The sequence below is a fragment of the Sapajus apella genome, unplaced genomic scaffold (assembly GCF_009761245.1).
Source record: "Sapajus apella isolate SASKATOON/1434 unplaced genomic scaffold, GSC_monkey_1.0 scaffold70, whole genome shotgun sequence".
NCBI classification, from domain to species: domain Eukaryota; kingdom Metazoa; phylum Chordata; class Mammalia; order Primates; family Cebidae; genus Sapajus; species Sapajus apella.
Window position 1 is genome coordinate 231,118 of NW_022437010.1, and position 15,168 is coordinate 246,285.

General features: G+C 33.6%; 1 protein-coding gene and 1 long non-coding RNA gene across 2 annotated transcripts in view; one reads left to right on the forward strand and one right to left on the reverse strand.

The window, feature by feature from the left end:
• Window positions 1–792: 792 nt before the first annotated feature.
• TMEM170B (transmembrane protein 170B) overlaps window positions 793–15,168 on the reverse strand; it is a 42,665-nt gene continuing 28,289 nt past the window's right edge. Inside the window, exon 3 of the mRNA XM_032249938.1 lies at window positions 793–8,527. Coding sequence (XP_032105829.1) covers window positions 8,397–8,527 — 131 coding nt within the window. The 3' untranslated portion in view covers window positions 793–8,396. The remainder of the gene's footprint in view (window positions 8,528–15,168) is intronic.
• LOC116531252 lies at window positions 9,260–10,209 on the forward strand. The gene is made up of 3 exons (XR_004260337.1): window positions 9,260–9,397; window positions 9,565–9,568; window positions 10,130–10,209. It is a non-coding gene; the product is annotated as an uncharacterized LOC116531252 (long non-coding RNA).

Genomic DNA, 15,168 nt, shown 5'->3' on the forward strand with positions numbered 1-15,168 from the left:
TTTCTACTGAGTAATTACGTGGATTGACTATATCAGTGTATGTGAAAAAGTGTTTTACTTCCACTACGCTTGCGCAATGTTTAAAGTGAAGCTAGTTTTCACTACAGCAAGATTCATTTAAACATTTACAGTGACTGGCTCCATCAGCTCCAATCTCTTTGCAGGCAAGATAGTAGCTGAACCTAGGAGGGTATGTAGCACTTCTCTGATAAATCCCTAACAAAAATTCAAAATATGCATGAATTTCACAATTCAAATCCTGAGTTGACAATTTTTCAAAATCACATAATTTCATCTGGTTTTTTGACAGTAATGAGATACTACCTCATTACAGGTAAAAACTGCTAAAATACTCTGTAGAAACCAACACAGCAGAGTTGGGGAGAAGCACAGGCAATACAGCAAGAAAACCCCAGCCCAGCAATCATTAGCTCTGTGACCTTGAGAAGATTCCTACCTTAACTTCAAATGCTTCATCTGTAAAACGAGGATTAAACATATCATTTGAAGGGTTAAGTGTTAAAAAAAAAAAAAACCATATGAAGTGCCTAACAGATAATAGCACTCAATAAATGGTAACTCTTTACGAAAACTGATAGCATGCTTCTTTAAACAGTAACTCAGTAGATGCTATGTGGCCCAGGACCGGTCCTAGGCAAATCTATTAACTAGACTTTATGCCTCTCGCCTTTTAAGCACTACCTCCTAAATCTGTAGGTAAAACTGGGCCAGAAAAATTGACAAAAAGGCAAGAGAAGACATTTGAGTCCACCAAGAGTCAAACACCCCATAAAGCTTTCAAAGACAGGTTTATTTATATATAAGTGCATGAAATTGAATACAGAAACTTTATTAAAATACTGTATATTACAAATTTTTAATCCAATAAATTCTGTGTAATGACAGTTAAGTGCTGGATTCACTTTTGACAGTTGTTTTGTGTGTATCAGTAAAGAGTTCACCCTGTATATTACAAAGAGGAGAGCCACATGTGGACCACGGAAATGGTCCTGTGATCAGACACTGAATGACAGTAATTGTGCATCTTTTCCTTAAAGCAATGAATTGAAACCTAGATCTTATCGTTGTAGACCTACTTTCTATAATTAAAAATAACTTGCATATGTTTATTGCTGCCCTTTGAAGAAAATGAGAATGGTGGAAAATAATTTAAAATAAAGATCAACATCTCTAAGGCTAAACTGATGCTTACTGCAATTAAAATACTTAAAATTCACTGCAAAATTTGTGTTCTCCAGGAAATTATGCTATATACACAACGAGATTTGTACATGAATTGGGAAATAAAAAATTGCTTATATAAAATTAAAAATCAATAATATACAATATTTACAGCTTGTTAGGTATTATATATAAACATAGTTTTTAAAATAATCCTTCGAAATTAAACTGCTTTATGTAAACATGCAGTACACATACTCATACAGCATAGTTTATAGTCTTAACAGAAGGGGGAAATTGTGTTCACATAACATAGGGTACTTCATCAAATATGCCTTTGTTTTTGTGTATTACCCCTCCAACGTTTTTTCTCCTGTCTTTAAGCTTCACAGTACATTTAGTATTTCTATAGTAAAAATAAATCCCTGATGGTAAACATATCGAAAGGTTAAAGTGTGTGCCCTGTACTACAGTATAAAACTAACACTGTTCACTAGAATCTCTAGTTTACAACAAAACTAAATTTTAAAATCCCACATTTAATTTTCTTAACTACATTTTTTCCATTTCATACTTACTTGGAAAAAGAAAAACTAGAGAAAAATACCACATCGTGAAAATATAATGAAAGTAGCTGTCATCTGTCACAGTCAATGTTAAGTAACTGATTTACATTGAACCATATAAAGTTAGTAGCCACTACCTGTTAGGCTTCCTGAACTCGGAATTCCCAGTCACGGGTGGCGTGTACCCAGCCAACTCACTGGTGCCAATCCTGAATCTTGCTAAATCCACTTTGCACAAGTATCTTAACGTACAAGGCACTAAAGCATCACTTAGCTTTTAAAATCTGCCTGTGACATACTAAATGATTCATCAGTGGTCTGAGAGTTACAATTTGAAAGTGAGACTTTTAATACCTGTCAGGTAAACTATATTTTTGCTATTTAAATAAAGACATTTTAGCTAGTTGACTTTAAGATAAAGTTGATTCCTCATTTCAGAATAACTAGAATCAGGGGCTAATACTTATGGTAGAATCCTATGAATTTTACCAAGTTAGATGGCTAAAACAAAAAATACTGTTGAATTTCCCATTTGTCCATCTCAATGTGTGGAGCTCACATCTGAATGTGTGTATTGGTGAGAGGGCCAAATCTTTTTAAAAATGCCACCATTGTAAATACATCCTACATCACAAACACTAAGAGTGTCAACTGTTAAGACTATCTTAACAATGATGTGTAAATAATTTAAAAACAAGAGAGACTTCGTCATCAGTGGTCCTCTTACGCTATTATTCATTTAAACAGGGCTCCAAGAAAAGTGCTTACTTCAGCATGACAGAATATTTTTAAAGTGGTGATTTTTGGTAATTACCAATTTATATCTAAGAGAAAAGTGTTACAGTTACGTGACTCAGATGATTGATTATGCACCATAATTCCTCTTCCTGTGTATTTGTGTCAAACTGCTTTTCAGTTTCAGTTATCCACCTAAATACATTCCCAAAAAGGGGAAAGTCACATTACTACCAAGAGTAGATACATGTGGGTGCACCACCTAATCTTAAAAACGTATGTATGAGGTTCATGCTCTTCTGACTTGCCTAAACTATTTACTTTTCAAAGATTAGAGCTGCATAACTGTAGGTGTTAAGAATATTCTTTCCTATACCAGCTCCTTGGATTCTCCCAACAAACTATACATATGTTTAAACTATAACATACGACACCTATATGGCAAGAGGAGGATTTTTAGAAAACTGCTAAATCCATTCTCAAAATCAGGGAAGAGTTATTATGTCAGTTCAACACATGTGGAATAAATGTAAAGAATGTGAAAACAACTTCCCTGAACTCAGGGTAAGAGATGATTATAGTTCATAGTTCAGTTCACTCAGAAATGTGTTTCCACTAATTTAGTAAAGTATTATCTGATATATCTCTACATTTACTAAAAATACTTCAGATATTAAGCATTATTTCCCCCCAATTCACAGATACCTTTGTAGATAACTAATTCAGCAACCTTCTTAACAACACTGTACTGCCTACACAGAACAGCACTCCTTAGTGAGAAGAGCAAAGCTGTTACCACACACATGAAAATCGTAATACAATTTGAGAACACACAGTGGTCAGTGAAGCCTCACATGTAAAGAAACACAGCATGTGTAAACATGCAGTATACATACTCATCCAGTGTAGTTTATAGTCCTAACAAAAAGGTTGAAACTGTGTTCACAGGATGTAGGGCACTTCATCAAATATGTTGTTTTTGTGTTACCTCTCCAAGTATTATAATTTTTAATCAAATAATGTCCTTTTTATCCTGAAGAGTCTTCTTCCAAGATGTTATAACAAGGACAGGAAAGCTAAGAAAGATTATAAAACCATTTGATTATTGGTCCATTTTAACCATTGAGAGTTTCACCTCAATTATTAAAAGAAATAGTAATTTACCCAGTTACCCAACAAGTGTTACCAAATTTATCTGCAATCTCAATCTGCTAGAATTTCTTCAGTAATTTTCCTCATTCCTCACATCTTAAAAACAAATAATGACTGCAGAGATTCTGATTCAGACTGAGAGAAAAATCTGTAGTGTCAAGAGCGAAGTGGTTTGAGATTTCAGAAATTGCTCCAGGCATCTTGTTACTCCTTGAACTATATGATGGATATAAATTTAAAATAATGGTAAAGTTAAAAAAAATAAACAAAATAACATCTAGGGCTTAAGCACACTTGGCCCGTGGAAGAAAGGACTTGGTAGACACTGAATATCCTTCCATTTTTCTAAAGAACTGGTACTATACTGCAGAGCCAAATGCCCAGGGCTGGTAGAAGAAGCAGACATATAGGCAGAGGGGCTATATATAGCTCTTACTTTTCAAGAAGAATAATTTGCAAATAGCAGAAAGTCAATGAATCAAAATGGCAGAATGAATCCAAGGGAGCTAAGTGGGATTAGGTAAAGGAGTAAAGGCTGACTACCTCTCTACCCTTTTTCTATTGTAACCAGTGGTCAACAGACCTAATTTAGTCCCACTTGCACTGGCCACTTCTACCAGCACAAATTCACAAAAGGATCTTAAAGATCTGCTGATTTTAAAAAGAAAAGGTGAAGAGGAGATGAAGCAAAATTATAAGAGAATGTTTTTAGTTTCTTTCCTAAAATATATATAAGGAAAATATAGAAATAAAAGAAAATTGAATTTTACAAAACATATTCAATTGCTAATGCAATTACAAAATATAATTTTAAAAAATTCTAGAGATTATCCTTTGATCATTTACTGTCAAATACATACTGCTTTGCCATTCATAAACAATCTCACATAATCCTCACAATAACTACATGAGGTATTAGTCACATTTTATAAAGTGAGGCTCAGAGAAGTTAAATGATTTGCTCAAGGTCAAAAAGTTGACAAGTGACAGAGTCTTAATTCAACCTGTGTTGCTGACTTGGAGTCTAGTATTCTCTTCACTATGTCACAGCCATGGTATCTCAGTTATGGAAATTCTATTTAGTGGATGAACCAGGAAACTGAGAATCTTGAGGGGTAAAACAGGCTAACTCTCAACTAAGATCAGGAAGCAAAATGTTGTCCCAAACTTTTTAGGATTTAAAATCATCTTGCTAGCTCTTGGTGGACTCAAGATCAAAAATCCCATCTTGGTAATTCTTGTTCTTACTAGAGAAAATACTTGGTACAGCACTTTACACAGCGGATTCACAAAAAGTGTTTACAAAATGGAATTATTTGGTGTGTGAGTGGCAGCTGGGTACATGATATGGCAGCCCCACTTTCTTCATTAGAGGTTCTTTGAAAACCTTTTCCACAACATTCTGTGATTTTAAATTATCCCCGTTCCTTATATCACAAATACAAGATATACAAGCCAACTCATTTCTTTATTTCTCTCATTTAAGGTATAAACAAAACCCTTATACTTTTTTGAGCAGTGGAAATGTATGCTACAAATACTAAAAAAAGTATATTGGGTAACAAATTGTAACACTGTTTGGTAAACATTAAGATCTAAAAGAATAATAATTCAACTACAAGCCCTGAATATAGCCATCATTTAGGACTTTGCTTATCCTAGGCAAGATAGGGTATTACCTTGGAACTGTCCCATGGAAAAGACTACCTGTTCTTCTTTTAAAGTTTTAAGCATTATTTGTAGTTTATTTGAGGCCCCCTGACTAGCTGTGATCTATGGGTATTTTTAATCAGTGTGATAAATAATAATTAGTTTGGGCATATATGAGTTCTTTCTTTGGGGAACTAATTTCACTATTAGCAATATTTTATTAAACATTTTAAAATAAAGGAGTGTCCACTATAAACGGTCCTCCCTCCCTTCCTGTATTTGTCACAAAGAAAATTTACTGCTAAATCACATATAAATTTTAACAAAGTATAACCCAAATATATCAATAAGGGCTTTTGTCATATCCCAAACAAGGGTTTCCAGCTCTATTAAGTGAAGACAATTTTCCCAAAATTCAAAATTCTCAAACATCCTCAAACCTATTTAAAAGATCATTACACTGAACAAATTCTCCAATAGAACATGAAAGTGTTCATTGAAAAAAAGCTTTCCAAGTAAACTGTATTCATATATAGCAGCACTCTATATACGTATATAATGATATACATATGTGTGTGTATATATATATCATTAAACATTTCTTGTGTCTATAGGAAAGCTACTAACTTTTAAAAAATCTCAGCATATAAACAGCTATTAAGACAATACATAAATTCACACTATTCAACTGCATCTCAAAACATCAAAAGAATGACGCTGCGCAAAATCCCAATGGAAGTAACTGAAAACAGCAAAGAAACCAAAAATAACCACTAAAATTAAAAGTATACACACACAATTCATAACGTAAAGCAACTTGATAATGAGATAACGGCAGGACACTCTACATACAAACTAATTATTAACCATTCAATTATACTTTCATTCTAGAGTAAAAACAAGAGTTAACTCTTTGGTCCACACATTAGTACATTTAATGTATCCAAGTTATTTTCTGGTTAATTTTGGATTATGAATCATGCTCCATATTACTTTACCATAACTTTCTTAAATCATAAAATAACCATATGTTAAAATAAGTATTCATTCTGTAGATCTGAAACAATTTCCACATGCTATTGGTAATTCCTCTGGAAGAACATGAATGCGTTAAATTATTGACAGAATAGCCAAAGTAAAGAGGAACACAATTCAGGTCTAGCAGAAAAGAAAAAATCAGATTAACTTGGAAAAGTTATGCCTAAATTTAATTTGTAAAAACATCAGCAATATAAAGAACACATGAAAACAATTTCAGGCTTGTACATAATAAAAAGAATCAATTTTAAGATTTACTTCAAAGATCCATGCATAGTTGCTTATTGTTTTTTTTAAAAACAAATTTCCAAGCCACAGTGATAGTAAATCCCCCAAATTTGCAATTGCAATGCAACTGCAAAAGGTAATTTAAAAAAATTCTAGAGACTATCAATTGATGATCTACTGTCAAATACATACTGCTTTGCCATTCATAATGGTAAACTGGTAAAAGCACTGCTTCCCCAACTTCTCATTGATAAGTTGTGGATATATTCTGCTTCTGGGTAAAGAAAAAGTGATGCAGGTAACAAAGTTCTTAAATTTGAATGGGATATTAGAGAAGCCTACTTTTATAGCAAATTGGATTAAACAGCGAGGCTACCAGATTTTTTTTTATTATCCTTAACTTCATATTCTCTGCAACGGCTCCTACTTTGAGTTAGCACATTTTAACTGTATCTGGTGCCAAAAAAAATCTCATTGGAAGACCAGTTCAACCCTACTTCCTATACTCTTGCAATTATGTATTGCTAAAACCTCTTAAAATGTTTTATATAAAGGACATTTCCACTTTAACACATGCCCTCACTGATTCTTCCAGTAAACTTAAATTTAAATCGTAATATCATAAATCAAGAACTGAACAACTGAAATAAATTACTCAAATACACGTTCAATACTGCATTGATATGCTGAGACTGCCAAACTTTAAAATTACCTACTGTATTCCCCAATTTTTTTAACAAAATTATAATGTTACCATATATCCAAAGAACAGTTATTACTCTTCCTATATAACTTACTTGTTACTTATCTACAAATGAGGTCTTTATTTCCAGAGCCTAATTTAGGCCACTCTCTAAAAACAGTTAATACTCCAGAATGAAAGACTGTTTATGTTTTGTCAAAAATCAAGATATATGCAACATGTAATATTATCCCACTGAGATACTAGTTATAAAGATGTTTTGTCCATGAGATACGAGGCAAAAACTTTCTTTAGAAGGGTCAAAGAATGCAACATGCATTTCAGACTTTTTTTCTTACAAAATTTTTAAGAAAATTTTCAAATTACATTTTTATGACACACAAACTACAATCAATGTGTATGACCCTTAAAGTTTCTGAATTTTTATAGAATATTTATGCACAAGGGAAACTGTTTTAAGTTAGTGAAAAGTATGCACCCTATAGAGCCACTCTGAGTTCTTAAAACATTTGAGCTAGTCTTCCATTAAGAAGACTTATCTTCCACATCAATTAAATAATACCTAAACATATTGAAGCCCTAAATCCCAGAAATGTGCAACATTAAAAACCAATTAATTTCTCTCATATTAAACAATTCGGTATTTAGCACTCATACGGGATTTAGTGTTACAGGACAAAAATCTTAGTACATTACCTGAATTCATGTCAAATATGTTCACAGCACTCAGCTACATCTACACTTGCAAATTGTCACATGATCAATGTTAACAAAAAGAAAAGAGTTTGGCACATATATCAATACCTCGAAACATCCCTGTAACTTAACACAACACTGTTAAAAACGATGATTTCAACACCAATGTTAACCTGATAGGCAGCTAAACAAGGTGCTTTTTCTTGTAACTTTACATAGTGTCTTAATGCACCTTGCCTGGGACAGAGGCACATAAGGTGCAGTGCGGTAGTGCAATCACTTGAACACCAGAGGGCAATCTTTCCACACAGCTCAAGGTCTTCCTTATGCTTTGACCTGCTCAGTCCACATTCTTGCACAACTTCATTTCCACTTTTAACAATGCCGTTTTCAGGGAATCTGTACATCTGTTTCCTTATATGAAGTAAGACATTCTCACAGAAACCTCAAAGTGTAGCGAGGATCCTTGAAAAGGAGATGATTAATGTCAATACAGTCTGTCCAACGCCCCATACCAGCGCTTCCAAAGGGGCCATGTTCTTCCCAGCTACTCTGTAAATGCCCGCTACTGCTGCACCTAAGGAGAAATGAAGGGACACATTCACTCACTTTATAACACACTGCATGGCTGCACCTTAAGAGCTCTTTTCATTTCCTCAAAACAACATTAAGTCATCATCTTTCTCATTTTATCCACTTTCTATGAAAAAGTTTCCCTGTGATTAGTGAAAGTCACAACTTACCATAATGTATTTAGCCACTTATTTGAAAAACAGACTTTTCTATTCAATCAAAAGATACGTATTGATGGTATATGCTGCATACTTGATAGTAAATGTGTTCATAAAAAAATGAATAATTCATTATTGCAACCTCTCATCTGGCCATTCAATTAGCTAGACCTCTGTAGCATTTCTGCAAACATAACACACTGATAATTATAAATCATAATGCAGAAAAATGTAATTTCTAAATTATTAATAAATATTTTAATATTAAAGGTATCTTTTTTGAATAAAATTAATTCTTAAATGTCATGTAAACTATAACACCTGACTAATCCATCTCACAATCTAGCATATAAAATAGTTCATTGCTTTTTAAATAAAGCATCCAACTCTAAGTTATTTGGAGACTAGTATCTTGACATCTAATAGGAATGGAAAATGAACTTGACATCTATTCTAGGGAGGTTCTTTAGGTAATGTACACTTCCAAGAATAGGAGAATCTCACATATGAGGAACCTCAGTACCCAACTGATTCAACATCTGATCTTCACAGAACATCCCTAATGATGTGGGATCTAAGTGGCTAACTTTAAAAGCACATTTAGGAACCATAAAGGAGGTAACATTTATATTATAATATGATGTCTCACAGACTGAGATGGCCTGAAAACTGTCTTTTTTTTTTTTTTTGAAACGGAGTCTCACTCTGTTGCCCAGGTTGAGAGTGTAGTGGCACGATCTCGGCTCACTGCAACCTCTGCCTCCCAGGTTCAAGTGATTCTCCTGCCTCAGCCTCCTGAGTGGTTGGGTTTACAGGTGTGCACCACCATCCCCGGCTAAAGTTTGTATTGTTAGTAGAGATGGGGTTTCGCCATGTTGGTCAGGCTGGTCTCAAACTCTTGACCTCATGAGCCGCCTGCCTCAGCCTCTCAAAGTGCTGGGAGTACAGGCATGAGCCACTGTGCCTGGCCGGTCTGAAAACTACTTTCTTAGAAAAACTGTCTACATATCCTAAAATGGTTAAATAAAAGAACATAGGAAGATAAGTTATCTGAAGACACTGAATTTACAATTACAATTAAGATTGGAACCTAGTCATGAAAATTAGGATATAATTTTTACTTGTCAACTTAGAAAAAAATTAGCTAAAGATTAATTCTTTGTACTTCACTCAAAATCTTCCAAATAAAAGTAATTGTATTGCTCCATAAGAGATGTAAACAGGAAAACAGGAAAAGCAAATTATTAACCTAACCCAAGAGCTTTCATATATGTTTTTAAATAAAAGGAAATTAGTGTACTTACCATATACTATGTATTTTGCTAGGAACTTTACAAATATTATCATATTTAAATATCGTACCACCCCCTCAGTATTATCATCTAATTTAAACGTGAAAAAAACAGGTTCAGAGAGGTTCAGTAACTAGCCCCAGGAAATACAGCAAGTACAAGAGCTGGGATTTCAATCCAGGTTAGTCTGGCTATAATTCCAAAAATCATTCTATTGCTTCATATTTATACTAAGTGAAAATGAGAACAAAGAATTCCGAAAATGATAAAGTAGCTGATAAGCATCTCTAAACTCCTAGTAGCATCAACATTTACTTAATCAAATAATAAAATAACTTGTATAATTGGTCACATATCCAGATTTTAGAATTGGATGACATCCTTTAAAAATATTAAGTATCCTTTACCTTTGTTATCAGAAATTATGTTAAAATAAGCCTGAGTAATACTCTATGTTTCTCTGGATTCACCCTAGATTTAGATGACTATCTTCAATTTTAAAAACCACAATTTGGCCTCCATCCCTCTGATACTAAGTTTTCCATCATGATCCAAGAAGGGGAAAATCGAAGCAATTACTAGCTCAGGCTGCCTGCAAAATGGCAAACAAATGTGTCAATTCAAACTCTCCAGGGGTTCTGGAGCTAGACTCCTGGATTAAAATCCAAGCTCTACTACTTAGCAACTGTGTTACACTGGGCAATCACTTAGCCTCCCATGCCTTGCTTACTCAACCATAAAATGGGTGGGCATGAAGATTAAAAGATGATACTTGTCAAGTGTTTAACATAGTGGATGATCCTAGTATGTACTCAACAAATTTTGGCTAGTAATCATCGTAGTAGTAAATGATAAAGATAATTCCAATCAGTGATTCACCATCCAATAAATAGTAGAACAACTGGTAGCCATTTCAAAAAAATAAATTTAGGTCCCTACTTCACACCATCCCCCAAAATAAATTCCAGATGGATTAAATAACTAAATGTTAAAAACAAAAGTACAAATCTAAACTTTAAAATGTAAGAGAATTATGTTTGCGATCCTAGGAAAAGAGATCTTCTTAAGACCACAAAAAAAAGAGTAAAACCCATAAAGGTTTCACATCAAGGAAAGACTAGAAAAACATTTGCTATGTGTAAAACAAATTGATGATTGGTATTTAGAATATAAACACACACATATGCATGCATAAGCACGCATATAGTAATAAATACAGCAATTCTGTAATCAAACAAAAACAAAACATACGTCCACCATCAGATGGAGACAAACTACATGAGGTCTGTATCATGAACCCATACAGTTTCAAAAGGAAAATATAGATCTATATGAACTAAAATAACTTAGACATATGATTCATGTAACAAAGAAAATAAAACATAAAACACGTATTCTTTACTAGTACATACATACATGTGTATGTATGCATGCATGTATTGATGTATGTATGAGTGAATGTAATGCATCAACAAGAATCTGGTGGAAAATAGGGATTACTTTTGAGAAGAGCACTAGTTTGAGAGTGTTGGTCAAAAGGGACTTTTGCTTTATTTATAATGTTTTCAGTTTTACATAATGAATATAATCATACAGTACTGACATAATAAAAATTTTAAAATGTAACTTAATTTCTATACCTAACTTGCCTAAAACGTCCCTAAAATTCCAAGAAACTTTCATCTTAAACGTCAGGATATGAAAGATGTTTCATTTTAAATGCCAGGTTATCTTTCAATCCTATGTTTCAAACAACAATATTGGTATACAATGAACAAGTTCAATAAATTCTTAATTTAAAATAACAGATCATAAATATATTATGGAATATAGTATGAAATAACTATATTTTTTGTATGCAGCTATAACTTATTCATTTTCACTGCCATAAGGAATTGCAAGTATAAATATACCACAACTTATTTATCTGGATAATTCTATGGCCAACGACATTTCTTTGTTTTCAGTGTTTTACAATCACAAACACTGCTCCTGTGAACGTTCTTGCCCACAACCCCCAGCACACACATACAGTCAAGAGTTTCTCCATGATCCCTGGGTAAAAGCAGAATTGCTCGGCCCTATGGTATAGGCCTTTTCAACTTGACTAGATAGTGTCAAATTATTTTTCCAAATTAGTTGTACCAGTGTATATTTCAGTTACTCCATATCCTCAGAGGCAGGTAATATCCATTTTTGTGGTTTTTTTTTTTAATTTTTTTGCCAGTCTAGTGGGTAAGAGATATTATCTATCTGATTAATTTGCAAATCCTTGGCAATTGATGTGATTGAGTTTCTCTTCACATATTATTAGCCATTAGGGTTTCTACTTCTATGAAATGCTTAAGTATTTTATCCGTTTTTCTACTGGGTTGTCTTTTTATTACTTGAGTCATAGGGTCTTTAAAAAATATACAGTCTAGATATTAATCTTTTTACAATTATATAAAGTGATATATTATTTTAACAAATATCTTACCCAGTTTGTTCTTTAGTTTTCACTCTCCTTAGGGTATCTTGCTGAACAACAGCTAGTTGAAAAAGTACGTTAAGATCTTTATTTTCATGGTGATTTTGAGGCTAATATATGCAGGCATGCAGAGAAGTGGGATAGGGTGCTTGAAATAAAGAACACATGTGGATCTGCCACCATGAACAGTAGCAAACATAATCAAGTAGAAATAAGGAAAGATCCCAAATGAAGTGAAGAAAACAACACTGCTGAGATGATCTGAAGGTGAGTAAAAGATACAAAACTACAAGGACAAAGGGGAATAGGAGCCATCAGCAGACAGAAAACATTGACACACAACATTAAGTGCCTGCAGATGGGCATACCAATAAAAAGCCCTGCATATTTTCTTACAGAAAGCATATAATAGCCTGTACTCCTAGCTACTCAGGGGGCTGAGTTGGGAGGATCACTGGAGCTCAGAAGTTCAAAGGTGCAATGAGGTATGAGTGTGCCACTGCACTCCAGCCTGGGCAGCAGAGCCAGACCCTATCTCTAAAATGGAAAGAGAAAAAAAAAAAAAAGAAGGCAAACATATGATAAAGGTTAAGGGTTGAAGAGACACAAAAAGCTATGGGTAGAAAAACAAAAAAAAAATAGAACAAGGTTAAGGGAAGAATTAGTTTTAATAATGTGTTCTTATCAGTTTGCACAGTTAGATCAGGGTTGGCAAACAACAATTCACAAATGTGGCCCACCCACCTATTTTGTACAGTATGCAGGCTAAGAATAGATTTCACATTTTTAAGTGTTTTTTAAAATCTAGAGAATAACATTTCATGATCCATGAAAATTATATGAAATTCAAATTTTAGTGTCCATCAATAATGTTTATTGAAATGCAGTTGCACTCATTTCTGATACTTAATTATCTTTGCATTCCAAGAATAGCATTCCTAAGGTTCTAGTGTAGTTCTCATCTTGTTTAAAGCAACAAGATCACAATGACCTCTGCAAATAAACTGTGCACAGCTTTTACTCTTTCTTTTTCTGCAGTCACTTGAATCAAATATAAACTAGGTGTTCTTGAAAATTTGGTAGAACTCTCCTGCAAACGTTTTTGGGCCTGGAGTTTGTTGGAAGAAGGATCTTTAATATTGCAATTGGAAATAAAAATTATTTTCCTACTCATATTTCTAATTCCCCTTATGCCAATTTTGACATTTTATATTTAGATATAGCTATTCATAAAACTATTTTATTTTTATAATTCTCTGTATTATTGAGATTCAGTTATTTCTTCTATTATGCTCTGTATTTTACTCTTCCGCCTTAACCCTTTTTTCTTAGTTTGCCAGCAGTCTGTTCATCTTCTCTCTCCAATATACATAATAAACATAGGAAGAGATGCTCAAACTCATTAATAATCACAGAAATGCAAATTAAACCAACAACGAGAACTTACTTTACACCCTTAGACTGGCTAAAATTAAACAGCTAAAATTAGACATTACATAGAAACTGGTTTCTCCCAATTCTGGTATTAACTAACAATATTAAATGAAAAATCACTCTAGTTTCAAAATAAAATACATGAAATAGCAAGACATAATGAATATGTAACTATATTCAGGCAGCATCTTATTGAATATAGATATCTGGCAATCGATAACTGAACTGAATATACAGCTATGAGTGCACTAGCATTCACAATTCATATTAAGAAAATAATTATAACTAACTATTCACATTGGCTAGTTTTCCTAATTCACGTTTGCAGGTCAGATAATTAGCCAGAAAAAAATTAAATGTTTTATTGCTAATATGGACACAAATGTTTACTTGAAATTGTGTCAGACTTATATTTTTAAGGATTGAAAAATATAACACGGCAGTTTCTAAAATCACTGGCTTATTTTATTCTTGACTGAACTGAAAATGGGTTATATATACACACATATCATCAGAGATAAATGGAAGAATTTCATTTCTCATGCTCTCTTTAAAGTTCTGCAATAATGCATGATAATAAATACTTATATGTATGTGTGTGTATACACACACACACACACACACACACACACACACACACACCACTTAAACTTCCAAACAAGCTGTTTCTTCTTCCTTCCTCCTCTGTTCATGGTTCCACAATTACATCAGTGACCATTTCAAAAACTACTGGCAGCCCCTTTCATATCTCTTTGTATGCCAACACACTAAATAACTAATTTAGATTTTTGTCCTTTGTATAGTTCTTACATTAACTCCTTCCTTCCCAACCTACAGCCATTACTGTAGTTCAGAACCTGGCCTCAAGTTTAGATTACAGTTAATGCCTCTTAATTCCTCTTCCTTCTCCTTTATTCTCTCTCCCTACCCCCTCTTCTTGCTTTACTTTCCTCCCTCTCTTCCTCTCTCTCTCTCCTTCCATCCATCACACCTGTATGTTTTGAGTATCAATTATGTTCTAGGTACTGTTTTATTTTGGGGGATCACGCAGTGATGAAGACAGACCAGGTCCCTGCTCTTTCAGGGGTTTCTCTTGTTTCTTTACATTAATTCTATATTTAACTAGAAAACAAAATTTTCCACTGAACTGCTTTGTCCCTTGCCAACTGCATTCAAAAATATCCATTTGTTTTCCATGGCCTGAAGAATAAAAAGCCCAAACTTCCCAGATAGCTTTTCAAGACCCTCTGGAATCTGGCTCCATTCTACTTTTCCTGCTGAATCTGCTACT